At 52.5% G+C, this 27,039-nt stretch overlaps 2 protein-coding genes across 11 annotated transcripts in view; one reads left to right on the top strand and one right to left on the bottom strand.

Annotated features, from left to right (window-relative positions):
- The window catches only part of IFT140 (intraflagellar transport 140), an 89,057-nt gene that overhangs the window by 21,421 nt on the left and 40,597 nt on the right, over positions 1 to 27,039 (bottom strand). For all 10 annotated transcript variants that reach the window (XM_058570385.1, XM_058570382.1, XM_058570383.1 and 7 more), the window contains 2 exons: positions 26,116 to 26,247; positions 22,722 to 22,921 (listed from right to left, as the gene is read on the bottom strand). In XM_058570385.1, the coding sequence (XP_058426368.1) occupies positions 22,722 to 22,921; positions 26,116 to 26,247 (332 nt within the window). The remainder of the gene's footprint in view (positions 1 to 22,721; positions 22,922 to 26,115; positions 26,248 to 27,039) is intronic.
- Positions 684 to 20,690, top strand: TMEM204 (transmembrane protein 204). Its single transcript, XM_058570395.1, has 3 exons — positions 684 to 1,461; positions 6,835 to 6,990; positions 19,931 to 20,690. The coding sequence occupies exons 1-3, from the start codon at positions 1,182 to 1,184 to the stop codon at positions 20,173 to 20,175; spliced, it is 681 nt and encodes a 226-aa protein (XP_058426378.1). The 5' UTR covers positions 684 to 1,181; the 3' UTR covers positions 20,176 to 20,690.

The raw sequence follows: 27,039 nt of genomic DNA, 5'->3' as shown, positions 1-27,039 counted from the left end.
ATCCCTGTGACAAGGACAGGCCCTGGTACATCGTGGGCTGGCAGCACCTATGTGCTGGAGGGACGACCGGAAGATAGGGTCTCCAAGGTCGGTGACTGCTCACCAGCGCCCTAACCGCCCTGAGCTGTGTGTGGCTGTCCCCAGGCCCAGAGTCCAGCGCGGGAGCTTGCCTGGAGTGCTGTTAGCAGCACCTGCCTCTGCAGCTGCTCCTCAGTCTCTGAACACCAGGCTGGCCCAGTCCAAGACAGACAGCTGGGAATATGGGTGTGTTCTGGGCCAGCATCCCTGCCTTCCCTTTCAGAAAGGAAGGTGGGGAGGGGGAGGGGAGCGGGGTCCCGGAGCAGGACTTCAGAAGGCCCCCTGCCTTTCCTATCAGGAAACACATCCTGTTAGTGTCTGGCTGCTGTGGCCAGGCCGCTATTTGTTGCAGTTGGCTACGCCCTCCAGCTCACCAAAAACAGCCTCAAAAACAACCATTTCCTCTCTGCTGAGAGACAGGGAGAAAACGCACGCGCACGCACACTCTCTCTCTCTCTCTCTCTCTCTCTCTCTCTCACACACACACACACACACACACACACACACGCACGCACGCACGCACTTCCCTGCAGCAGGCTCTCTGCTTTCCAGGACCTGCTGTTTTGTGGCGGAGGCACTGGGCAGGGGTTCAGGCAGCTGAGAGGCCGCTGAACTCGCAGTGCTCCTCGGCCCTGCTCCGAGCCCGGCTCCCGCCGCTGGTTTTGCTCTGAGCGAGCTGGATCTCAGGAACGAGGCCCAGACCGACCCCCACGTGGCTGCCTTCCTCTGTAGTTACTTTCTGTTTTCCCCACGAAGGCGAGAAGAGGCTTCGAAGCCTCCCTTGGCCTCCGAGTCCAAGGAAGACGGCGCACTCACGACTCTGGACTCCCGCTGGTGCCCTCACTTCCTCCCTGGGATGGGCCGAGCAGGTGGCTTCAGCTCAGGCCTGGCCCTGCTCCAGGTGCAGGAAGGAGGGTAAAGACGGCCGTGAGGTGGGCTCACCTGCACCTGTCGCATGGGCCTTCCCGACGCCTCCGACGCCTCCGAGAATGAGCGGTGATGTCCTCTAGCCGCCCCTAGCAGCATCTCGGTTCTCCCTCGCCACAGCAGCTGACCAGGACTGGGACTTTCTCCACAACAAGCGGACGCACCGGCAGTCAGTGATGACTGTCCAGAAACTGGTGGCCACGGCTGTGCTGGTGGCCCTCGTCTCTCTCATCCTTAACAACGCGGCGGCCTTCACCCCCAACTGGGTGTACCAGACGCTGGAGGATGGGCGCAAGCGGAGCGTGGGGCTGTGGAAGTCCTGCTGGCTGGCAGACAGGGCCCGGGCAGGGCCGAGCCCTGGGGCCAGACCGGGGCAGGCAGACGCGCGGGATTGTGAGGCCCTGGGCTGGGGCTCCGAGGCAGCAGGCTTCCAAGAGACACGAGGCACCGTCAAACGTGAGTCTGCTTATTTTTCTGTCTCCTTTAGAGCGGCTGGGGCCACCGGCCTTGCACAGCACACGGTGCGTTTGCTGACGGTCAGGGGTGCTCTGCTCTGAGGGGTGACAATGGCTTTCGGTTTGGAACCCAGGCAAGCCCTGAGCTCCACGCCCACCCTCCACTGGCGAGCCACAGGCACTTGTCAGTTCTGCTCAGCCCAGACCTGCTATGGGTCCTTTACAACAGAGAATTCCTCTTGTGCAGGGGTGGGGCTTTTTCTCTGCCATCATGCACAGCTAAAGGACAGATACATTAACCAAATCAAAGAAAATACTTTTTTCTTGGTGGAAAATGATGAATGTTAATAAGTAGAATAAATAAGGAGCTTCAAAACACGCGGCTGAGTTCTGACTTCACTTCACAGTTGTCAGGGTCGTTAAGGCCGTGAGCACAGAGGGAGACCCACTGGAGACGGACTGTAGGTGGGACGTCAGGCAGGTGACTGGAGAGACTGACCGACTGCCGAAGGCAGAGAAGCGGCTCCGACGCGCCGTCTCAGGAGGGCAGAGCCCTTCGCTCCCTCCACCCGGCAGTCCTGTCCGGGCCCTGGTTGGTCATGTAGTGGCACTGTGTCTCTTTACCGCTCTGGAAGTTGGGAACTTGACTTTGAAAGCGGGGTCAGGCTTGAGTGGATGGGAGGGAAGGTTCGTAAGTATGAAGGTGCTTGTCACCTAATGTGTCATCTAAACAGTCCTGGCACCAATAGGCACAAGCCTCCCGGTGATGATCCTTTAAAACTGCTGACGGGGGTCTAACTCGTGGGTCAGTGTAACCCGTTCTGAAGGCCACACGCGTCTTTGAGGAAGCGCAGGGCTTTGGCTGGCTGCTTTCGGACGGTGTTCCCCTAAGTCCTCAAGTAACAAGTGTGTGATGTACTCAGTGTGTGAATGTCCCCAACCTGCCGTTCCCTCGAGAAAACCCGGGGTGGGGGATGTCATCCCCACTTTACAGGCAAAGAAACGGAGCCTGCAGGAGGCACATGGCTTGGCCAAGGCCCTCAGGGGGCTGCAACCCTGATCTGTCCACTCAGAGCCCCTCACTGCGCAGCCTGAGGGGCTCTTCTGTCAACGAGTGGCTGTGAGTGCTAGCTCCCCCTCGCCTCCTTTGCAAGCAGGGAAGGACAACTTGTCTTTAAAAGATCAAAGTGCATGAATGATTTCAAAATTTCCTATGAGTTCTCAGAACTTAGGGGCCTCTGGGACGCCGGATAAATGCAGCTGACCTCGGGTCTCTGTACGATTTGCTGGTCGAGGGCGGTCCTTCTAGGTTCTGGGATTGTCCTGAGGAGCAATGAAAGCCAGCAACGCTGGCTCTAGTGTGGGCTCCGTGTGGCCCACAGCTCTCCTTTCCACACCGTGCGCTCCCACAACCCAGGGGAGCCCCACACTAGCCCAGCCCCTGTGCCATTGCCACATAGGTGTCTTTGCCAGGCATCCATCCTCTCAGGCCAGGAGGACACACAGGGCCTGGGATGGGCTCTGCCTCCAGATGCCCACACAGCCAGCCCTCATGGCCTCCCTCCCACCCTGCCACGGGCCCCAAGTGGCCCCCGCTCACCTGTCTAAGCTCGTTTGCTGTCCCTCCCTGACGACCTTATAAGCTCCTTGAACAACTTTTAAAATACTCTGTTAATACAGCGTTTGCAGCAGCTGACCCTCAATAAATCTCTGAGCATCAAATATTTGTCCAAAACAAGGGAAACGTCCATGAAAGCTTCTCGTGAGCGAGACTGAGTTGAGGAAAATGAGTACATGGTGATTCTGGTGCTGACAAACTTCTCACCAGCTCCATGAGACTGAACACGACACAAACAAGGATAGCAAATCAGTATTCCCCAAGGAACTGTGATTCTAATGTGCATGCTGCCTCTGGTGGTCTCGAGCTGGGGGCTCCTGGCACCTTGTTTCTAGGCTCACCGTCTGCCGCCACCTTAAATCAAACCTGCACCCAGTCTCGTTAACTCTCACAAAATCCCAGCCCACGCTTTGCCCCTAACCGGCTCCGTGTAGAGATTGGGGAGGGGGAAAGGGGGAGGGGGGAGGAGGGAACAGGGAGTCGTCAGATGAGGCACGTTGGCGCAGTAGTTAACACCTTCCATACCACCCAGCCATCACTCTGCAAAATCATCTCCGTCTGTGATGGGGCAAGTACATCCAGGTTGCAGGGCTGACAGCCTGAGGGAACGTGACATGTCACTTGTCACACATCACACGTCCTGCTTTGCCTGAGAGCCAGGCTGTCCTAGAGATTCCAGACACGGTGTCAGGCAGCCAGGGGTAGCAGCCCAGGGACAGCCGACACACTCCTGCCAGCTGTGACCGAGGTCCTGGCAATGCCCGTGAAGCTCAGAGTCAGAGCCCCTCCACGCTCGTCGTGGTCAACACACGAGGGGCCATCACCCCACATTCTGAACTCTGGTCAGGGCCCTCCGTGCTGCTGGGGCAGGGGCGCTGGGGCCGGTCCAGGTCCTCCAGCTGCCGCCCACCTCACGCCGGGTCCTGTCCTCGAGGATGGCGGGATCTTCCCACCCATGCGCTGGCTGGGCAGCGTGGGGCAGTGGTGACTATTATTACTGATCAGGCAGCTCTTTCCTCCCTGCGAGGAGATCTGGGGGGACTCGGGGGCTACGAGGTCCGCCTCTGGAGAGACCACACACCTAGTCCGGGGTCAGCCTTCCTCTTGGGTCCTTGTTTTCTGTGGCATTCTTCATCTTTCCATAGTTCATGCATTCTGTCAGGCATTCTAAGTTCTTCTTCTGAAGTGAGGTGGGACATGAATAATCATTTAATTAAATCTTGGGCAGAGGGCTGGCTGGGGCCCAGCGCTCCCTGAGGGGAGCCCCTGCTCCTGCCCTCAGGTGATTGGTGCTCTCTGGCCCAGGTGGGTGATCCGAGTCTCACTGGAAAGGCAGGCCGACAGGGCCTTTGGGGTGGGGACTCAACAGAGTGCACCGCATACTGCTGGCCGGAAGACATTCATGCCACATTCTCACTGGGCTCCTTAAAATCCAGGTGGTGCTGCCCAGGTTCTGTACACAGGCAGTGTGAGAACCTGCAAAACACGCGGGCACGGTGGATGGCAGCCAGGACAGGTCCCCTGTGGGTGGCTGGGGCAGGGAGCTTGGCTCAGAGAGGGCAGTCTTCTCTCAGGCAGGGTGGCAGGTCTGTGGGCAGTCACCGTTTCATCCCTTATATCCTCTTGAGATCTGTGACACCACGGATCCATGGGGACTCGGTGACTTGGGCAGAGGCCCTCGTTTGGTGGCTCGTGAAGTGGGGATGCCATGAGGAGCTGCTGACAGGATGTGCAGCATGGGGCTGCACGCTCAGAGCCACCAGGAAGGACAGAGAGCTGGGCCAAGGAGGATGACAGAGGACACGGCAGCAGGGCCCACGTGGGGAAGGACAGGTCTGAGTCGCCTGCGCTCTGCTCCTGGCTCCCAGGAGCCTCAGTCACGTGGCCTCACTGCGCCAACACGTGCACCCTGTAGCCATCCCCTGGCGCTCGAATCCACTGCAGGCCACTCCCCTCCACAGCCAGCCCATTCATTCAAGTCTGTCCTCGTCTGCAAGGCTGAGCGTGGGAAATTGGATGGACTTTCCTGGGCCTGGCTATGAATCTGAGCAGCCTGCTCTCTCCATCATGTTTTAACAGCCCTCGTCTCCGAGGTCACTCGCACCTCCCAAATTCCATGATCTTTTAGAATAGCAGAGCCTCCTGCACAGTTGTTTAAATGGTAAGAATAATTGCAAAGAAAATTTAAGTGTGAAGAAGACAGAAAGCAAATGAAGAACAGTGGCCTCCACGGAAAAGCCAGTGAGTTTTCCAGAGCATACGGGAAGGGACCGCCCGGAGCTCACCCATCCTGACAAGAGGACTAGAATGCATATGCAGTCACCGGTCTGGGCTGGCTGTGCCTCTGGTGCCCTGTGAAGACCATGTAAGCAGCCAGGAAGGTTCCGGCAAGTCGACCTGAATCCTGGCTCCCAGCCCAAGCTGACGGCCATGTCTCCTCAGCCTTGGGGGAGGTGAGGGAATCTAAGACCCGAGCGAGAGAGCACACGGTGTGTGTGGGGTCCGTACCATGCCCCCTCACTGCAGCTCAAAGAGCAATGCTGCTGTTCCCTGACGTTTCGAGCCCCCCATCTCTGCTCCTCTGTCCACGTCATTCTGGACCCACTGCCACACCAGTGCCAAGAGCCCCTACTCACCAAGCCCAGCCTTGCTGCACCACGAGGGCTCCTAGGACCTCCCCAAACCCGCCTCCTCATCTCCTGGCCTTTTAAAGGGTAGAGAGGAGTGTCAGGGTTTCTAGCGATTGCAGTTATGTTTTTGTGGTGACTGGGAAGTCTCTGGCGGTGAAGCCCACTGGGGAAGTGTGCTGGGCCTGCGAGAAAAGCAAGTGAGAGCATCAGCCAGCAGCACGGAGCTCATCGATACCATCAAGCCAGGGAAAGGCAGCCGTCTCAACTCAGGAAGGTGAAAGAGGACAGTCAGTGGTGACTGTCTTCATCTAGTGACCTGCTCTCTCCTTCACTCCCTCTCTTTCCTTCCAGAAGCCCTCTTGCCTCTTTGCCCTCAGGGCAGCTCTGACTTCCCAGCAGCCCAGGCCTCTGTACTCTACAGTCCTGCCAGAGTCCACGCTGGCCTCAGAGCTGGCAGTGCCACCCCTAGGCCAGACCAGGCATGTCGGGAAAGGCCTGGGATCCGGGAAGGGTGAGATCCTTCAAGCTCGAAATGACAGGAGGAAGCAGCTGAGATACAGTGGGCAGGAGGAGCTGACCCTCAGCGGCGGGAAGTGGCACAACGCTGCCATTTGACTCTGGACTCCACGAGCACTATAAACTCTGCCCGTCTGCGGAGTGTGACTCACATACACCACCGAAGCCTAAAGCCCAGTGGGGCGGGGCCCAGGAGGCCAGGGGTCCTCACTCTGTCTCTGTGAGTCTGCTCTAACAGTTTGGAATGACCCCAGGAAGGGGCCTGACTTTACAGGGGACACACTCCTGTGGGGCCTGTTTTCTGCTGCCCAGCACATGGGGAAGTCGTTTCTCCTCCACGGGCCTCACGATGGCACCAGCGCTGCCCCTGACCCCCGCCTTTGTGGTGCGTCCACTGGACTGCTCTGTCCCCTCGGCCCTGTGCACGTGTCCCCTACATGCCTCACTCTGGGACCAGGTGCAGGGGGGAGTGGAGAACAAGGAGCCAGGGAGGGAGGGTCCCCGAGGCTCTGGGTGCAGAAAGGGAGGAGCTCCAGGAGGAGGGGGAGCCATCCCTGAGCAGCTGCCCCTGTGCTGACCACTTGCCTTCTCTCCCTCTCGACCCTCGCAGTGCAGTTTGACATGATGCGTGCCTGCAACCTCGTCGCCACGGCGGCGCTCGCCGCGGGCCAGCTCACCTTCGTCCTGGGGCTGACGGGCCTGCCCCTGATGTCGCCAGATTCCCAGTGCTGGGAGGAGGCCATGGCCGCTGCGTTCCAGCTGGCGAGTAAGTACCCCCGCACCCCTGGGCAAGCAGAGTGGCCACGCCCTCAGCTCCTAAGGCCTTCTAACATCACAGTGACCCCCATGGGTCATCCTCCTGCCCCACCCGTCACCGTGGGCAGAAGCAAGATGGAAACACACACACACAGGGAGGAGGAGTGCTGAGGACACAGGCAGCAGCAGGCTTTGCCTCTCTGTGCGTCCACGGGCTCCCAGCCTTCTTCCGTCTAAGAGGGTGCTGCACTGTGGGCTGTGTGCTTGCTTTCCAAAGTCTTCGGTATCTGGCACTTTCTTTGCCCCTCTGCAGCCTGGGTGGCGGGTGGCCTGGGTTCACGTTCCTCCTGTGAGGGCAGCAGCTGCGGGAGCAGTGAAGCAGCTTGCTGTGGGCAGAGGGGGAGAGCCCCCCACTGAGCTCCCACCTCCACCACCTTCCCGGCCAATGGTGTGCGAACAGGGAGGTCAGGGCACACGCGTCGTTCCCAGCCTGGCTCATCTGCACGATCCGAGATAAACATAGCTGCCTGGGACCCGCCCTCATGAGCAGTACAGACGAAGTCAGAGAACACAGTAGCGCGGTAGACAGCCCGAGCACCCACACCCTGTCCTGGCTCTAACATGGATGCACACGTGGCACCAGAATGAGACACACAACTTTCCCTGCTGCCACACGAGCGTGCTGGGGGAGAGTGCTGGGGGAGGAGAGGGAGCACTGCTTTGCCACAGAGCACGAGGCCTTGGGCCATCAGTGAATGAGCCTCTTTGGAACAATCTGGAAGCCACCATGGCCTCAGGGGGCAACTGAGGGTGAAATGTGACAGGGCACAAACACACCTCTAGTCCTGAAAGGGTGAGAGTGGTGGTGTCGTCGTAAACAATGAATGGAATGTTCCGGGACGTTCTGCACAAGTGGCCATGGAAGCCATGGAAGCTGTCCACCTGTCACCCTCAGAGAGTGGAAGGGCTTGTCTTCAGGTTTCCCCTCCACCACTGCTCCTTCTTGTTGGCTCAGGGTTAAAACAATCATGGAAACCTGGGGGAAGTCAGGTTTTCTGCTGCCTAGTGGGGACAAGTCAGATCGGTGGTCCTGTGGGAACAGACAGACGCAGTGGCCAGGGCGTGGGGGTGTTATTAGCCAACCCATCTGCCTCTCCTGCTCGGCGGGGAATGGCAGCATGTCCCAACATTGAAGGTACAGTTCCAACAACCCAGTAGAAGAAACAGCAGGAAGTCTGAAGTGAATCATTCTAGGAATAATGGATCCTGGCCCTTATCTTTCTGGAGAAATGCAATTTCCAGAACGAGGCTGACAGAGCGGCAGGTATTCATGTGCTGGAAAGCGCCCTGGGTGGGAATCGGAAATGGGCCTCCTGTGCCCTATTAATAGAAGGCGGTGTGGTCCTGAGCCAGTCACTTCCCCACAGCCTGGGCCAACTTGGGGAGGGGGGTTGCTGAGGGCTGACACGGCGAAGTATCCAGGAAAGAGCAGAGGGTTGGTGTCAAGGGGACTGGAAGTACATCTTGGCTCCATCACTCACTATCGGTGTGAACTAGGGCAAATTACCGATCCAATTCACTGATCTAATTCACACTTCAGTTTACCCAACTTCACAACAGGGGATAACGTCTGCCCCCCCAGGACTGACTTTGAGAATTAATGAGGTAGGTGGAATGGGGCCTTTGACCACTTCTGCCTCCTGCCCTCCTCCATGACTGTGGGTAGAAACACGGACATTCCAAACGACGTGACACGTTTAGGGAAATGACCCACTTGCCCTCTTTTGACTTGAGGGCTGTAAACCAGAAATGGCTTCCACAGCCTCACCGAACTCCTCATCCTCACCATGTGGATTATCTGAAATTCCATCCCTTCAAGGAGGAAGTGGAAGATTCTGAAAAAGTAACTGGAAAAGCTGGATTAAAAACAGATATTTTAGTGGCATTAAAGAAATGATAGTAACAGTTCTTGATTTTGAAAATAACTCTTTCTAGCAGGATTGCATTTCTTAAGAAATTTCTTTGAGACACTTATTTAGAATTATTAGGAGAAATATTGTGGGTTTGGTATCAAAACTGACATCTTACTTCCTGTAAACCCTTATTTCAGAATAGGATAGTGTTGCTTCCAAATAACATAGTTTAAAAAAATCCAAACAGAGAGAAGTCTCATTAACTAAAATCAAGCTGTCTTGCAGCAACCCTGGGGGCGCTGCTGAAGGGCTCCTGGGGGGCCTGTGCTGGTGAGGTGGGGGCTGGGGGTACTGTGCTCCTGTCCCAAGCACTTCCAGGCAGCATAACCTCTGGAAAGGTTGGACCAGCCTCTGTTCACACACTGCCAGACAGGCGGAGGCCAACAGGAAAAGCCAGCGGCACTGAGCGGCAGCCTGTGGCGTTTCGGGTGGCTCTTCTTGCCTCCGCAGGCCACCTCTCCCCTTGGTGTCCGACCACCACCCCCAACAGGTCTGTTTTGCCCAAAAAGGAAATGCATTTGGCGCTGTTTAGACTCGTTTCATTGACAAACAGTACAGATGCAGCTATGTGCCTTTCTTCTATCCTGCTGCTAATTTTAGAGTTAGGTTTTTCCTGTGCTCCAGTCTGTTTTAAACAGTCAGGGAGAGACTGAAGGGCGCCAGGATATCCTGTCCCAGGAGGGGGAAATGCCTGCTAGTACCTGTTATGCAAGCGAACCTTGAGTCCCCAGCACTGTGGCCAGAGGGTGGACAGGGGGAGAAGATGCTTATAAAAAGAGGAGGAGAGGCAGAGGGAAATAGCTGGGAGGCTGGGAAACGCTGGAACCAGCAAGAGACAGCGATACGCCAGGAAGGGCCTGGACAGGCCAGCATGAGGAGACACAGTCCCCACTCACTCATTCACTCCACAGTCGTTTCTGGGCACCAGTCCACGCTCGCACGATGCCCGGCTGGGTCTGTAAAGGATGGTCCTCCACCCCTCACAGCTGTGGCTCCAAAGGAACCTGTCTCCGTGACATGAGGGAGGACTCGATGAAACTGCTGTTTCTTAGGTCAAACACGTGAATATCAGCCATTTTATCTGGTTTACTCTATCATGTTCAAGCCATCACACGTAATAGTTTCCAATTTCTTTGCAGAATTTTCCAAGTGTAATTTTAATTTGCCTTAAAGTTGAAAAAATTCCTTTCTGTCCCTGATTCTACCCCGCCCCATAAGCTAAACATCCCTCTGAAAATTCCAGATCTTCCCTGTGCTAAGAACACTGTGCACATTAGGGACCCAGGGCCTGAGGCGCACAGGCCCTTGGGAGGCAGGGGTGGGCTCAGTGGCCTCCGAGAGACAGTGCAGTCACCATGGGGCAGCTCTGCGCTGTCCCCTGGGCTGCTGTCTTCCCACTTTCTCCCTTCTTCCTCCCTCTTGTGGGGCTCCCAGTAGTAACCAGTACACAGCGGAAACAAACGTCAGGCTCTTCTCGCCTCTCCTTCTGGAGGCCCACTTGGGGGTGCCCAGAGCAGCCAGGCTATGATGACACACCCGTCCTCATTCCGATGGCTGAAGACCGGCAGAGGAGCGAGAGGGACTGTAATGAGGACCTGCCAGCGTGGGGGTGAAGGGCCGTCCCGCCGCCCCAGAGCCAGCAACTGCGACGTGCTGGCCCTGCCTTGTCGGGTGTGAGTGCTCCCTGCACACGGCCTCACGCCACGCACAAGCCCCCGTCTGGCTGACTTCAGACCTCCCCTCTCTCCTCCATTCTCTCATGTCCTTCTCACTGCCTCCCCTTTTTTGCAGCACCTCTTCTTTCACATCTGTGTTCTCGCTGACGTGTGCACAGAGGCACAGGCAGAAGAGGGAGAGAGGTTTTGAAGGGGGGTCAGAGGAAGTGATCTGAAAGGCAAAAAGGTCAGTCTCAGCCTCTAATTACTGCAGACACCCTCGGACCCTGCAATTGACACTTGAGTGACACCTGGAGCAGAGAAGAAAGCCTAGGGTGAATTCCGCAGGCAGCTTAGCCTGGTGGGCACCTCGGGGTGAGGTCCTTAGCTCTCGAAGGCTCCTGAGAAGGTCGGCGCTTTCCCAGGGGGCATCTGAGGGCAGAGCCCAGCTCTGGAGCAGGCCTCCTGGGTGCCACTTGGCTCTGCTCCTCGTCAGCCACGAGGCCCTGGATGCGTCTCTCTATCCGCTGTGCTCTTTGTGCTGCAGGGAGAGCTACTGCTGACCTGCAGATGCCGCGACGAGGACTGGCGTGCCGTCTTCAGTCATGCCTGCTGCTATGATTATTCTGACTTCCCACCACAGTCCTGTTGGATCACACCACACTGAAAAGTTATCACTCCCTAGACACGTCTTTTGTGCTCTCTGGTCAGAACTCGGGGCTCTCCACCTGAGCGTGGTGTGAGTGCCAGAGCCTGCCAGGCACTCCCTTGGACCACCCTCATAGGCAAACTATCCTCCTTGGCAGAATGCTGGTGGGCTCCAACATTTCCTAAATGCGACCCTCCTGCGGCTCCTCGGGTGCTCGCAGCGGACCCTGGGCCGTTGCTGTTGGCTCTGCAGGACTGACTAACCAAGTCTGGCCCGAGGCTGACATTTTTTTTTTTTTATAATTTTTTTTAAATTTATTTTTTATTCCCCCAAAGCCCCAGTAGACAGTTGTATGTCATAGCTGCACATCTTTCTAGTTGCTGTATGTGGGACGTGGCCTCAGCATGGCCGGAAAAGCGATGCGTCGGTGCGCGCCCAGGACCGAACCCAGGCCGCCAGCAGCAGAGTGCACGCACTTAACCGCTAAGCCACGGGGCCGGCCCCGGAGGCTGACATTTTTAGGTGGGACAATCTAACAGTCATTCAGGGCTCTGTACTTGGGTCAAGTTGAGTCTTTGAAGGGCAGCTCCTTGGCTGTACACCAGGCCTCCTGGGCAGCACACTGTCTAACAGAGTCTAGCCTGAGAGCACTATAGCCGCAAGCGCTCAGTTGGGTTGGTGACGTCGCTGGGGTCCCATGTGGCTCTCTGTCCTCCCATCAGTGCTCATGTGGTGCTCCCTTTGGGGTGTGAGGACCTGTGCACCCCATTCCTGAGAACCCTGCGCTAGGAGGCTCTCCCCCTCGTCTTGGGAGCCAGTATCTTGCCTGATGACGCGATGGGGGACCCAAGGCCCAGGTTTCTCCTCTGTTCCCTCCTCTAAACATCACTCTCTCATCCCCACTGTTCATCAGAGTGTGTATATGCCACCTCCGATCCTTTTCGGAAAATGCTGGTATATAAGCAAAAAAAACCCTTTAGCACTGCCTCAAGGATCCTAGAAATGGTGTCCCGGGCTGCGCCCATCTGTGTCTGTGACACCCAGGGACATTCTGAGAAAAAGCACAGTCTCCTCCGCAAGGTCCAACATGGGGCTTCTAGCCCAACCAGCCTACCACCCTTTAAAAAGTGGCCACAGGTCTCGGGTCTCCTAGCCACTAATTTATCATAAAGCATTTTTATTGAAGTGTGCTACCCTCTCTCTCAAGTGTCCATGGATTTCTTATTCTAATATTTGATATTCCTACTTTCTAATTTATTAGCTTTGATCATAAATAATCCCTCACCTTCCATCTTTGCAGAATTTTTAGTCTAGCCTCTTTGTCAATCATTTGAGTGACCCTGGACCTTTCTCAGACTTACAGTTTTTCTTAAATTACAAGAAGCACAACAAAACGACGAGTTAAGGTACAAATGTACAACCATTTCTGCGGAAGCCGGCTGTGTCATGTTTTATTCTGGACTGAGTTCATAATGGCACTGGGCTCTCCTTGGGAACATTCTCCACTGGCTTTCCATCTCCTTTTATGGAAGCTGACCAGCAGGCCCGAGCCCTCATGCTCTGCTCCCGAATAAGAAAACTTGCATTTGTCCATTCCTGGCCGCTCGCATCCTGAGTGCCGTAACTTGGCACTTCGGAGAGTTTAGAGTCATCTGCAGACTGAGCTCTGCCCTGCACACACGGCCTGCAGCTCACAGACCAGTATTCCCCAAGACCACCTCTGGTGCCGGGCTCTGGTTGTCCTCTCTCCCGGCTCAGCTGGTCCCCTCCTTGTGATGTGAAGCCTCTCAAGTTCAAGCGTGATGACTCTGAGAGGAGTTTACTGTGGAATCTGGTCAAAAGCTGCTGGAAGCCTCATGTGGCTTCATGTCTGCTGGCTCCCTCTCTCCACTTCCGGAAATCTTAAGATTTTTTCTTATGAAGGTGAAACCTATCAACACACTAAGGGCACCTACCCCATGCCCTGAATGCTGATCTCATCAGCCCTCAGAGGTCAGCAGGGCTGGGAACTGGTAATTGTCTTGGTATCTCATCAACTGGTGGGATCTGCTGTTTTCTTAGACTCAGGGACCTTCTCATAGGAATATACAATTTTTTTTTTTACAGTAAACCTGTACTTTGCTTAGTCTGGAGAATTCGCTTTTCTGTCTTTTGTACCCACTTCCCAAGCACCAATCCATATCCCAACCACACTCCTGTTTTTTCCTTCTCGTCCATTTTCTCTGTGCTGCTTAGAGTGCTGGAATGTCAGGCAGCGCTTTGCAGTTTCAGCTCCTGTGGAAGCACATGATCCTGTCAATCATATCATCTTTAGCTTTTCCTTTCCCAGAATCTCTCCCTCTAGGGAGAGGCATTTGGATCACCATCATTTTACTGCTCACAAATGGAAAATCCCAACCACAGCCGTGCCTTGCGTTAGTCCATTCATTCGTTTGTCTGTAAATACTCTCTTTAGAAGCCGTCACACTAGATGGAAGCCACAGGTGCCTACTTTGCCAGTTCTGCCGTCACGCGACGCCGAGGCAGGGGTGCTGTGTGAAGAGCTCAAGGTTCAGCCCCTTGGTCTTTCCACTTAGGCCACCTGCGTGTGCTTGACAGTCATTCAAAAGGAAGGCCCTGTGACAGACACCGAAGCCCGAGGAAGCAGGCAGGAAGGAAGAGAGAGGAAAGGGGCGCTCTGCAGGCTGAGCTGTGAATCACACGCTCGCGGTGGCCAGCTCACAGGAAGAGGCTGTTTGCTTTGGAAACATAAATTCATGAGGATGAAATCGACTCCACATGTAGAATTCAGTGTGTTTGCTAAAACCTGTCCCTTAGATTTGTTTCTGGACAAACATTAACATCACTGAAAGTCTTGGGAGGAAAGTCTTTGGGGACAACTCTGAGGAGAAAGGGGGTCTCAACGTTAGGTTGTGACAGAAACAGAAAACCTGAGGTCTAAGGCCAGCTGTAGCCCTGAATCTACTTCCTCCACATCTCTCCTCTCTCCCTGCTGGAGAACTTGATGAAGTAAAAGGCTAGTTTGATTTCAGAAGAATGTCTACGTACAGCAATTACCTGGCGTCAAGGCTGAGGCTGGAGGCACACAGCAAGACCCTGTGCCCACATGAGCCCCTGCCTTTCTGTGTCTTTGTGGCTTTTTACTGCTGACACGTGGCGCACACAGAAGATCCCTGAGTTCCATGTGTCTGTTCAGTACATCCCGCCCCTGTGGGCCCAGAGCAGGGCTGGACGATTATCAACCGTGGGAGCCCCGCGGGCGCTCCCCAGCAGCTGTGCCAGGTGAGGGCAGAGTCCACGTGTCCCTGGGCCAGCCCTGCCGAAATATCCATCCGCATGGCTCAGGCTCTTCCCGTGGGTCAGCACCTGTGCTCACTGTTCCAGTAGCTTCTTTGTATCCTCCTGGTGCAGGAGAGGGTTTTTCTAAATATATTCTTTTAAGGTTAGGGAAACAAACCGTTTCTCTGACTACATTTATTCTAAGTTGAACTAAAATAAAGCAAAAGCCAACACTGGTCTTTACAGAGAATAAGTCATGTAAATGTGAATTTTGTTCATCTTTTTCCACACTAGAGTATAGAACTAGACTTCTCCTTTCTATTTCTCCTGGAAAAAAAAAGCCACATAAGGTGTAGCCTCTGAATTACGCCAGTTAGAGAAGTGAGACATGCCCCAAACCTTGCTTAAAGCTGGCCCAGTGCCCTTTACTGCTGGGCGTTCAATCAAGTTTTCAAGACAAATGATGAAAGAGGTGGAGACTCGGCTTGTTCATTTTTACTTTGTAAAAAGTCTATCTGTGAGGCTTTGCATTTACACCTGTGCATCATCTGTATCACTTTTCCCACTTGTGTTTTCAGGATGTAGGTGGCTATGCCCAGGTTGTTTGTGTACATGTCAATTTATACTTCTTCAAGCAGTTATTCACCCTCTGAGTGTTCTTTCATTTTGTAATATTAAAAAATAGCATTCTTGATTGAATCAGAAGCAGTTACATGCTCTGAAACCTGAGTCTGTACATGCTGCAGGCAATACAGCCAATCATAGGGAGGAAGTAATAAACAGATTGAAACAGCAACAAAATAACAGCCTACCCTATTTTCAAAAACATACAGTACTGATCTTAAGAAAATAAGTAACAATGTAGTTAAGCAACCCTGTGATGCATGCACAGGATAGGGTCCTGTGACCTTCCCTGTAGTCGGGCCCCCTGCCACTCAGGGCTGGGACTGCGAGTCGGCACTGCCCAGGAGTCCGGAAGCTGGCAGCTGCTCTGCCCACACACTCTGTGGACTGGCTCCATAAGTTAACGTTTTCCCCACTTGGAGTTCAGAGTGCCCTCTCCACATGCTGGAGTCTCCTGGTGTCAAAGGCCCAGCCCAATGCCTCCCTCCAGGAGGGTTTACCCTGCCCCTGTCCGGCTCCCCAGCACAGCACCTCTCTGTCACTCTCACACCATTCGTCCCAGATGCCTCTATTACCAGGCACACCACATTGTGGGGATTAAGCTCATCTTCATCTCCCCAAGAAGAACTCCAGTTCTCGAAGGATAGATCAGAGCCCCACCTTGGCCCCTGGAGCGCACCATGCTCAGCTCGGTTCCCAGCACCTGAGTGGAGTCTGGACAGGTCTGCTGAACATATGCAAACATGACTAATGCAAATGGGTAGTTTTGAAATCAATGAGTCCTTTTGTTAACTTTGTAAGGCGCCAGCACAGCAACACCAGCTCCAGGCTGAGTGACATCTACTCAATTATGGCTAACGAGGTCCTGTCCCTCTGAGGGTTCCAGTCACTAAAAAGCTTAGAGGACTTGACTGTGGAAGCTGTTATTCATCACGTCTCCTTTCCCAGTGTCCACACTGCATTCTACTCTGCATTATGGGATCTATTTGGATTTGTCTCAAATAATTCACTCAACAAGCAATTATTGGGCAACTCTCTGAGAGGCTGAGATCAATGGGTGGGCCACACTCCAGCTGCAGGGACAACAGCTGCAGGAGGCTGACTCACGCCTCGACCTCCAAGCTGAGTGCTGAAGGATCCGGACAGGACAGCAGGCAGCCCTCCTCCCCAGGGCTCATGAAGCACAGGGACAGCAGCACCAGGAAAGGCCTGGACAGGGTGCAACTTGGCATCTCAGAGGAGAGAATGGGGACCGGTGTGGCCGCAGTGGGATGGAGATGGGGCAGCCACAGTGCCAGGGGAGGAGATTCCAGCCAGGCCAGGCTGAGGTGTGCAGTCTGTGGTGGGTCCTAGGGCAATGGATGCCATGGGGGTGTGGTGAGTGTGCGGAGAATGGCGTGAGTCTTACACAGATGATGGTGCAGTTGTGGGAGACGGCTGCAGTGTGCACAGCTAGGAAATGTGCAAATGTAGAGGCATGTTGCCAGTTCATGAGGACCTTTGGGAAGCGCTTGTTAACTGAAGAATTTAGTTAGTTGCACTTCAAAAATATTCTAAATGTCTTATTCTGAAATATACATTCAAAGGACTCAATGAAACATGCGTGTGCTACTAAAGACCAAAGGAGAAGGACATGGAGAAGCCGCTGTGCCCCTCCCAGCTGCACCCTGGCACCCTGGGGGGAACTGCTGTCCTGTGCTTGAGTCAGCCACGCCCAGGTTTTCTTTACACTTTTATTTCCTCTCCAAGTTTTCCTATATGGCAGCCTGATGGCTGAGCCTCTTGGAACCATGCACAGAGGAGCTGTCCTGTGTCCCTGGAGATTCCCTCGGGCAGCACCACTGCTGGGCTCACCTTGTGCGGTGCTGCTCATGCGTCCTAGCACCTGTCTGCAGCTCACCGTCTCCAGTGGACATGCATTTCGGATGTTGCTGATTTGGGGCCATGGTCCTGTTTCCTGTGATGGGCGAGAGTTTCACTTGGGTGCAATCTGCGGAGAATTGCGGATCCCAAAGCAGCACGGCTCTGTCCCGAGCAGCTGTGCCCAGTCAGCTCCATCTCAGGGCAGGTGGGTCCCCTCCGCCTTGCACCCAGAACAAGACTGGTGGTTTCTCCTTTTCTAACTCTGGCCAGTCTGGTGAGTGAGTGCATTTCAGTCCTTTCCACTGTGGGGTCACCTCTTTCAATCCAGTTCTCATAATTCACAAGTCTCCACTGAAATGCCTTGCAATGAAATTCAAGATCCTCTCTTTATTCATCAGTGATGTGAACCCACCCCCAGTCAGATGACCGAGTTGAGCTGTGCCCTGGAGGCTGTGTGGGGAGGCCCAATTCCTTCACACTGTTCCATTTTGGTGAATGATGCTGTGGAATTGGAACTGAAGCCACATAACAGATTTTAAAAATGTTCCTGTAACACACACAAACTGAAAGGAAGCTTAGTAAAAGGGAGAAAATAGGCTTCAACCAGGCCAGAGGGTGGGTGTCTGACGCAAACCAGCTGCTGCTGTTTGGGTCAGTTCCTTCCAGCCACGTTGCTCTTCAATAGCGTCCCTGTGGGCAGGTCCCCCCAACCCAAAGGCACCCACTGGCTTTGCTGTCCTCTCGTCTCCTCTCAGACCCAAGCTGGCACCCTAACACGCTCCCCTGATGTTCTCGTTCTGTCCCCATCCTTCTAGGTCTTGCTGAAATGAGGCATAAGAAGCTCCCTTGACTGGCAAAAAATGCCCAAAGACGTAGTATAAATGAAGACATATAAAGTATTTTCATTTTCATTACACAAAACACAGGCTCTAATTCCTTTCCCCATTGATGCAAAACTCGGTGCCACAACATCGTGAGCAGAGGATGCACTCTTCACTGGAAGAAAGAAATGCCAGAAGTTTCTTTTCATCAGTGTGTGTGCATGACAAACAGAGTTAGTTATTTTTAACAGAAAGGAAGTATCCAGAAGCTTTCCATGCAGAAAAAGCTCCACAAAATACTACAGAGAATTAACATAGAGATTCATCACTGTCACCATTGTTTAGGATACGACTGAGGTAGATAAATGTGTAATTCATATTTTCTGGAAGGTAGAGTGATAATGAGACCATAATGCTTGTGTTTTTAGAAAATTCAGGTCTGTCCCCACCCCTGGCATTAATTGGTAACACAGTTATTAGAACCATTATCTGGCATCGCTGCTGTTCTTTGTTCTGGGGCCTCACTGGCTCATGCGTGATCTGGTTTCCTGAGGAAGGCAGGAGAGGCTGTGCGAGTAGAGGGACCAGGCTGAACAGATGTACGGATGCCACAGTGCAGGGCTGGTGGAGGAACCGCAGTGGGCAGCTCGGCCTGCTCAGAGCCCGGGGCAGGAGATGTGCATGAGTCCGAAAGGGGCCAGAGCGTTCCATCTGAGCAATTGTGGGTTATGGAGAGCCTTTGTCCTCACTGGGCAGGTTGGGTTCCAAGAAACAGACTCAGCCAGGTCACCACAGCAGAGGGTGGGGTGCTCGTGGAGAAGATGGGGCTCCCTGCCACCCAGGCCTCTGCTTTTGCCCAGCTCTCCTCATTCTTGCTAGCCACAGCTCTCACTCGACCCCATGGCTCCTTTCAGCTTTGTCTGCTTATCCAGCCCCTCCCAGCAGAGGGGTGTGATGATCCTGGGGGACAAGGAGGGACGTGGCAACAGGACAGTGGTGGCCTCTCCTTCTCCGCCCCAGTAGTCAGGGTTTCCAGCCTGGATCCAGATGTGAACTCTACCAAACATCAGTGCCCTGTTATCCTAGTCAGCAGATCCTGGGCACGAAATCCTGGTTTTCCTATTATAAGAACTAATAAAATCCAGTCTTCGGAGCTCTTTATGGATAAAACTATATAAGTAACGAGGTTGCAGTATTAACTACTAACTGAAGGTGAACAAGCGTGTTCGCGGAGGTCAGCGCAGAACTCTGTGCAGTCCTAGCATGGCCCCCTCTCCTTCTCTGGCATCAGACTTGGGAGAGAGAAGAGAAGGGTATGGAGGGAAAATAAGCAGGAGATAGGAGGTATGGGGCAAGAAGAAATTCTAGAACCAGATGCATCTGCTCAGAAGTGAGAAGAGAAAGCAGGCATGCCAGCAGGAGACCGACACGTCTCCAGTCTCGGCTTCTGCCCCGCTAAGCGCGCAGGCCTTAGGCCACCTTGAGTTTTGAAAGAAAATCTCTATTTCCTCTAGAAGCAAATGCTAAGAACAAGAAAACTCCTTAGAACAGGAATTCAGACTAAGCTAAATACCAATCTAGTTGTTTTCAAATACGGTTTAAAAATTTTCTGTGTTTGCTTTCACTTTGAACCACTGAAGCGTTTATAAAAATCAGAGCGGCCCTTACACAAAGTAACTCCTGGGTTTGTTTGGGGGTGAGGGGAAGCGAGTGTCAGCACCACCTCCGTGGGGAGGGCAGCTAAGAAAATGGCCTGACACCCGGTGGGTCACGGGAAGAGCACACCGGGACCACACTGTTTCTTACGGAGCCCCCTAGAAATTACTCCATGCCAGGACTGAGCAGACACACACCACTCCTCCACAGCCACCAGAGCCAAAGGTCATAAAAACCCACAGAGGCCCAATGAAACGCAGCTCAACATTGAAGCACCAGCACCATGAACCAGGCTCATGGCCCACCGGGGAGGACGGAGGGGCAGGGAAGGAAACAGGAGTTATGTTCATGCGTGGTCCCCACATCGCAGGTTTCCACAGTCCTTTTCTGGGCTCCCAGTAAGGCTTTCTGAACACTTCTCTGTCTACAGGTTTTGTCCTGGTCATTGGGCTGGTGACGTTCTACAGAATCGGCCCGTATACCAACCTGTCCTGGTCTTGCTACCTGAACATTGGCGCCTGCCTTCTGGCCACTCTGGCAGCCGCCATGCTCATCTGGAACATTCTTCACAGGAGAGAGGACTGCATGGCTCCCCGGGTGATTGTCATCAGCCGCTCCCTGACTGCACGGTTTCGCCGTGGGCTGGACAATGACTATGTGGAGTCACCATGCTAAAGGTCCCCAGAAAGAGGCTTGCTCAGGAGTTTATCCACCATAACGCAACAGTCTAGAAACCAAAGGACCGCCTGTGCAGAGGCGGGCGATTCGTATGGTTTCCTATATATAAATATGTACGATACACAGGTATGTTTACTATGTTATATATAAATATATTATATGATCATATTATCGTCCGTGCCACTCTCCTTCTGACATACCCACAACTCGGCTTCACACCCTCGTACGTCCAAGGACAAGACCAGCACCTGAGACGCACGTAAGGAGGCGGGGGCCACCTTGCTCTGCACCTTGGTCTGGGATTAATTTATTCTGCATCTGCTGAGAGGGGCATCCTCAGTCATATTTACTTTGGTAAAGCAGAGGACCTGGGAAGATTTTCTTGAACTGTCCGTGATCTTCCTGGACTGAGTTTATAGCCAGACGGTTATAGCTTTGTGACAGGGTTGTGTTAGTAATGTCCGTTTGCTCCTGATTATTTTTCTAAGTTAAAATAAAATGCAAACCTCTTAATACTGTCTAAACCTTGTGTTTTATCCATTTACACTGCCACATGGGTGATAAGAATTGGGTCTATTTTCCTTCATTTTTGTAGGCTGGCAGTAAGAGAAGGGTTGAAACATTTTGAAGACCCAGTGGGAGTGCAGCTGGGGTCACTCATGACCTTATTCATGTTTCCACTCAGCTGAGCCTCCGACTCCATGTTTCTGCAGACTCTGGACACTGTGGCTGTGTGACAGCAGAACCACAGTTGGCGGAGTAAGAGGGAGAAAGTCTATTTGTTTAAAAAAAATTCAGAGAGATTGGTTCACTTTTTCCCCTAGAAAAATCTTCAACCTATTTTCGGCAAATGCTTGGTGGGCCACAGAAGGCCTTCAGGATACTGCAATGACTCCACACAGCCCAGGTCTGAACCTGTAAGAGGTGGGTAAGCCATAACCCCCAGGCTGAACAGAAAACACCTGAGAGCTGCACCCCAGGGCTGCAGACTGGCCCACGCCCCCACGGACCTGAGACTGGGGACCACCTGACCACATCCATAAGGACAGTCCTCTAACAGCATCCGGCCCGGACACTCCCTGTGCACTGCACTGCTTGACCCACACCACCCGGAGGTGGGAGTCACTGTTGCCATCCTCCAGCCCAGGAAACTGACACTGAGAGCGGGTGGGCAGAGCCAAGGTCAGACCCCAGGCCAACTGGCTGCCCACCGGCACCAGGCTGACTCTTCTAAGGAACATTTAGCTTTGTTGCTTTAAACCTTCCAGAGAACGTGAGGTGACCAGCCTGGAATTTGAAGCTCATATCATCCCAGGAATTTGTCTTTAGTCAGAACAAATGGTGGCTTGAGGTTGGTGCTTTAAAAAACATCAAGCAATTGAGAATGATTCAGAAGCATCTGCAGCCTGACCATCTCCAATAAACTGAGCACACAGGTAGAAATAACCAGACTCCTATCCCACAGCCAGCACACTCACGAACATTTAGGTCTGACCTTCCTCCCTCTGAGCTTCTTTCCTACACTGGATTTCCCCCTCCAATCATATGCTAAAAATAATTGTTTTCTGAAAGAATAATGAGATATTTAAGATGTACAGTTTTAATAAAATTATGTATATGACTATACATGTACACTAAAGTTTTAAAGTTGGCCATGTAGTCAACTACGGTCTGTGATTGTGTTTATATGAAAGGAGAAGTGGTCAGAGAAAGCCTGGCTATGCCATCCAGTGCTCTGCTTCACATCCTAAACTAAGAGTCCTCCTGCTCATGTGGCCAGTGAAGAAAAGGCCCTTCCAACTGGAACAAGGTTTGGCTGTGCTGTTTAGAAACAACACAACGGACTAGGGGTCATGTGCTATCTTGATGTGTTACAGACACCATCACTGCAAATGAGGGGCTTGTTCCAGGCAACTTAATTTCCATGTTGCTCTTCCCAACCTAGTCTCATTCTTCAACAATTTTTTTACTCTTTGGAGACTAAAATCTGTCAAATGCTCTTGGGAAGAACTGCTGAATTCTCTCAGGAACAGAGAAGAAGCTGCTTGCAGACAGCCCTTGATTGAAATCTTCTTTTAGAGCAATTTTGGGTTTTCACTATACTGTTTTGAGTGTTTACTATCCAAACCTTTTCCGTTTGGTAGCAATTATTCCCAGAAGGACAGGTATTACAAATATTTAGCAACTGCAGAACTTTTGACTAGGAAGTCTCCAGAACACTTTAAAAGAAATCAAAGCAACTAAATAATAGCCCAAGAGGCTCCAGCACTGCAGAGGCTGAGACCTGGGCTCACCTGATCCCCACGCCCAGCTGTGTTGCGCCAAAACGCACCTCTACACACACCGTGCCAGGTGCATCCTGGCATCTACAAGCGTAGCAGCATTTCATTGAGTGAAAAGACCGTGAAACGTACCATAATGTAGCCACAGCAAAGTTAACGATTCATAGACTCCCATTTAGAAGGGGAAGAGAGACACAAAGAAAGTCAAGAATCTAAGAGGCATGCACACTCCTTCGACGCCTCAGGGAATGGAATCCTCACCTTTTGATGAGCTTGATCGATTTGAAAGCTTCGTCCATGTCTCCAACGGTGACAAAGAAGCTGAAATTGAGCATCGCATCCCGAGTGGGCTTGTCGCAGTCCTCCAGCCCAACGAAATCTCGCAGGGGTCTCCGGCCAACCATCTGGGGGATGCCACAGTACCCTGAATCCACCCAGTCCTCTCTGTCTTCTTCTCCTGGCTGAGGGACAAAAAGCACCACTTATTCATCAATTCACGTAAAGCTAATGCCCACACTAAGCCTCTTCCTTGAGATACAGGTCAGCGATGGGGGTCCCTCGGCAGACAGACATGGATATGCAGCAACAGGCCTGCCAAATTCAGTAGTCCCTGCCAAATGCAACGAGACTTGGTCATCATTCCAAGTCATCAGAGCTGTGGCTCTGGTTTCAGATAGCAGATGAACAAGGTGGTCCACATGTAGGAAGCAGTCTTTTAGCCTCTAATGCACTAACGTCAACATTTCAACAGTTAAAAGTGGCTATGAAAGTTACCACCTCCCAGGTTTGTTTTGTAGAGTTTTTTTACTGTCAAGTCAGACAAGCATACATATGTGCAAGTTAAAATTAAGTAACGCCAGCATGATTCAGGTAGAATTTTCCAAAACGAAAACCTAGATTAGTGGTGTGCCCCACCCCAGTGTTTCTTAGGAGAGCTGTCAGCTAGCGCAGGGATCTCCAAACAGATGCGTGCAGAGGAAGAGCGTCCTACGGTCCCAGCACGAGCACGATTTCACAGTGCACCGGTCAGCCTCCTGAGGCCTTTTTATACTCGGCACCTTGAGATACAACCTCCTGAGGGGACAATGCCCTCATCCCCTCAAATGTCAGCTTCCTTCCTCCCTGCTGTGAGCTGCTCTCTGCCCACACGCCCCACCACTCTCCTCTGGGCTGGAGACCACACACACCACCCTCTGTCTTCTTCGTCGTCTGCTTCTTTCTGCAGGTTCCATTTCTCTGATGCACACACGTTCCCCTGTGTAAAGGGGGATCGTGATCCATCCTCCTTGGACCCAGCTTCCCCAGCAAGTCACTGGTCTTGTATCTGTTGCTCCTCTGTGACTTCTTCAAGGCTGGCTTCCACCCTCTGCCTCCTGGCTCAGTCTCCAGCAGCTCCTCCATCTCACTGCTCCTTCTGAAGTTCACCTGCAGTTCCCATCTTCAATGGGCACTTGACCTGGGCCTTGAAACACTGCTAGGATTTGTCAGACCCAGGTATGGATGGTGAGACCCTTCTAGGCACAGAGCAGAGCATAAACAAAGGCCCCGCAGCAGCCCACAGTCCAGGGCAGCTTAAATTTAGGGTTGGGGGCCATGTGCAGGCTGGGTCACACCAGGCAGGAGGCTGAGTACTGGACAGTTTGGACTGATTTTGCGTTGAGTGGGAAACCTTCAGAAAATGTGCACACACAAAAATGACCGGGGGAGTTGCTGCCTGCTGTGTCTTACTCAACAAAGCACAAGGCAAGTGGCCTGACTTCCATCAGCCTTGCTATGGATCTGATCCTGAGTTCTAATCAGAACTCCACACACTGTGAGCATACTTGGGAAGTCTCACAGAAACAACAGCACCTGTGGGTCATGCTTCACCATGCCGCCTGCCCCACACACTTGCCTCTGCTCTCATTTTGGATCCTCAACACAGCTCTGTGAGAGAGGGACTGAGCCACTTGCCCTGGTCACACTCGGGAGCTGGGGACCCAGGGCAGTCTGACTTTCAACCACACCGTCTAGTATGCAGACAGGGAACCTCTGCGATGCTGGGCCAAGGGACTTGAATACAGGTCAGTAAACTGAAGAAGGGCAGCTTTTAAAGAAACAATGTTTTATGGCTAGAAGTCAAATTAATAAGACTTCCTATATCGCAAACGCAGGTAAAGGAATTATTTCCTGTACTATAGACATTGGGTGACAGACTGTTCATGCCATACGTGGAGCCAGGACAAGAGCTCTATTGAGCAACGTGGGCATGCTGCTCCAGTAAAGGAAGCTGACACTGTCTCAGGCTCCTGACAAACCTGGTTAAAGAGGATCTGCAAGCTACGTGGAAAGAATCAGTGCATAGATAACTGTAGCTCAAAATAAAGAAAAAGATCCTGGGAAAACTGCAAAGTGAAGGTGACAGACGGTAAGCAGGGAGCCGTACTTACTACATCATTACACATGCCTCCCGTCCGGAACAGCTATGAGAGTGGGCACAGAGGGAGACGAGGAAGAGAGAAAGAAAAGATGCACAAATGTGTGCGAGAAACCAAAGTCCATAACGTACAAATAATGGGGGACACTCATTAGAAAGAATTTAAATGCTCTCACAACTTTTTTGAGTTCTCAAATCGAAGAGAAATGAAAATGCATAAGGAGCACTAAATAAGAATGAAATTCAGGGAAATGTCAATCTGCTGGTACTAATCCATTTAAAATAAGGGAATTACTCTATCTTTATCAACAGAGCTCAGGGACTCCAGAATTTGGAAATCATATGAACCCATTTCCAATCTTTACAAAGGTGATTCGATTTTAACACAAGTAAAGGTTCAGGGCACCAAGTGTTCATTGCGTGAACCTCCAATGGCCATACCACATTGTTTTTATGTGGTGAACTTGGGAAAACGTGACCCAACTGTGCCCAGATTGTTGTTTGGAACACATACACCATCACATGTGAAGCTCCAGCAGAGCCTCAGAGCCAGAGACACACACACAGCTTGCCAGGTGACGTTCACAAATCACGGAGCAGCCTGGGAGCACAGACCAATGCCCGTGGAGACGAGGAGACCAAGTTCAGGGAGGGCAAATAAGTCGTCCGAAACAACCCAGCTGGGGTGTGCACATGTGTGCCAAAAACGACCCTGTCCTATCACATGTTAAAACCGCACGTGTAGGTAACATGCACACGCGTGCTAAGGACAGAAATTTTCTGGAAGGCCACATGCCAGCCTTTTCCCTGGGGCCATCTCTGGGGCTGGGACTCTGGAGATCATCTTTGGTGTTTATTTCTTTATTTGTAGTTTCTAAATTTCCTACAGCAGATACAGGAATACATAATTTGTAAAAAAGCAGCTAGAATAAAAAAGGCCACAGGAAAGCTGAAGGGTGTGGTACCTTCAGGGGAAATCTGGGAGGACACCCCTCATCAGGACAACTCTGTCTGTCCTGAGAGCAAAGCCACATCTGGTAATTCTTCTAAGTTGGGACACCTCACATTTGCTAGAGTTTTAGGGGACAAATTAGAGCAGACGGTTTGCTTTGTTTAACAAGAGGTGAGCCGTGGCAGCCCAAGGGCACACACTCACTGCTGGGTGCCCCGTGAGACCCCAGCCCAGGGGAAGCAGGGAGGACCTGAGATCACCCCCCCAACCCTGCACGGCGCTCACACCTTTCTCATGAAGTAGTAATGGGGCACTTCGATTCCCAGAAGAGTCTGGAAGGCAGGAGGCCGGGGGAAGCTCTCCTGAAGCAAGAAGCCGTGCTCTTCAGAAATGAAGAAGGACAGAATCAACACGTCTGCCTGGGAGAGAAGAGAAATATCATTCTGTTTTTAATTTGTCAATATACTTTTCTATTTTGTGTCTAATTCCTGTTTTCACTGCTGGGATATTCACATAAAACACAGAGGAAACAGAGGGACGAGCACACCCTTACACAGATAACCCACTTCCCTCCTCAGGACACGCGGCAACCACACCGGTCTCCACCGCGATCTGCTGCACTTTGGAAAAACTGATGCATCTTCTGGAAGGATGCGCCTCATCAGGTCTGAGAACCACTAGACCCTTCTCACTGACTGACTTTCTTGTAGCAAAGACTCATCATTCCACCAGAGTTGGTGAATGAAACTCAAAAGAGCTCAGTTTAAAAGTTATCCCCTTCCGCTTTTTTCATCTGATTTAAAAATCAACAAGGGCAATGATGACAAAAAGATTCCCTCCTCTGCCTTCCTGGGATAGGGAAGACACACGAGGAGGCTAGGCTCTCCCGGGGATCCTGCTGCGCATGATTCAGAGCAGCAGCCCCGTCCACAGCCCCTTTGAACAGGAAAGAAACAGAAGGTGAGGGTGCCAGGGCCTCTCCTTGTGTGTGAATTCTTACCCTTTCTATCATCTTCACCAAAAACCAAAAGGGCTATCTGATCAAACTGCCAGGAAGCGCCCTTCATGCATACACTCCCTCATCCTTCACTCCTTATCAATTTGCACGTCCTCACTGCTTGCCTAGACTCGTCACCAGGCCTCTATCTTGAAGAAAATTCCTCTGGCTATGTCTTCGTTTCTCCCATTCCAATGACAGAAATGCCGCCTCA

Source organism: Diceros bicornis, chromosome 26 (assembly GCF_020826845.1).
Source record: "Diceros bicornis minor isolate mBicDic1 chromosome 26, mDicBic1.mat.cur, whole genome shotgun sequence".
NCBI lineage: Eukaryota > Metazoa > Chordata > Mammalia > Perissodactyla > Rhinocerotidae > Diceros > Diceros bicornis.
This window is presented reverse-complemented; position numbering and strand designations above follow the sequence as displayed.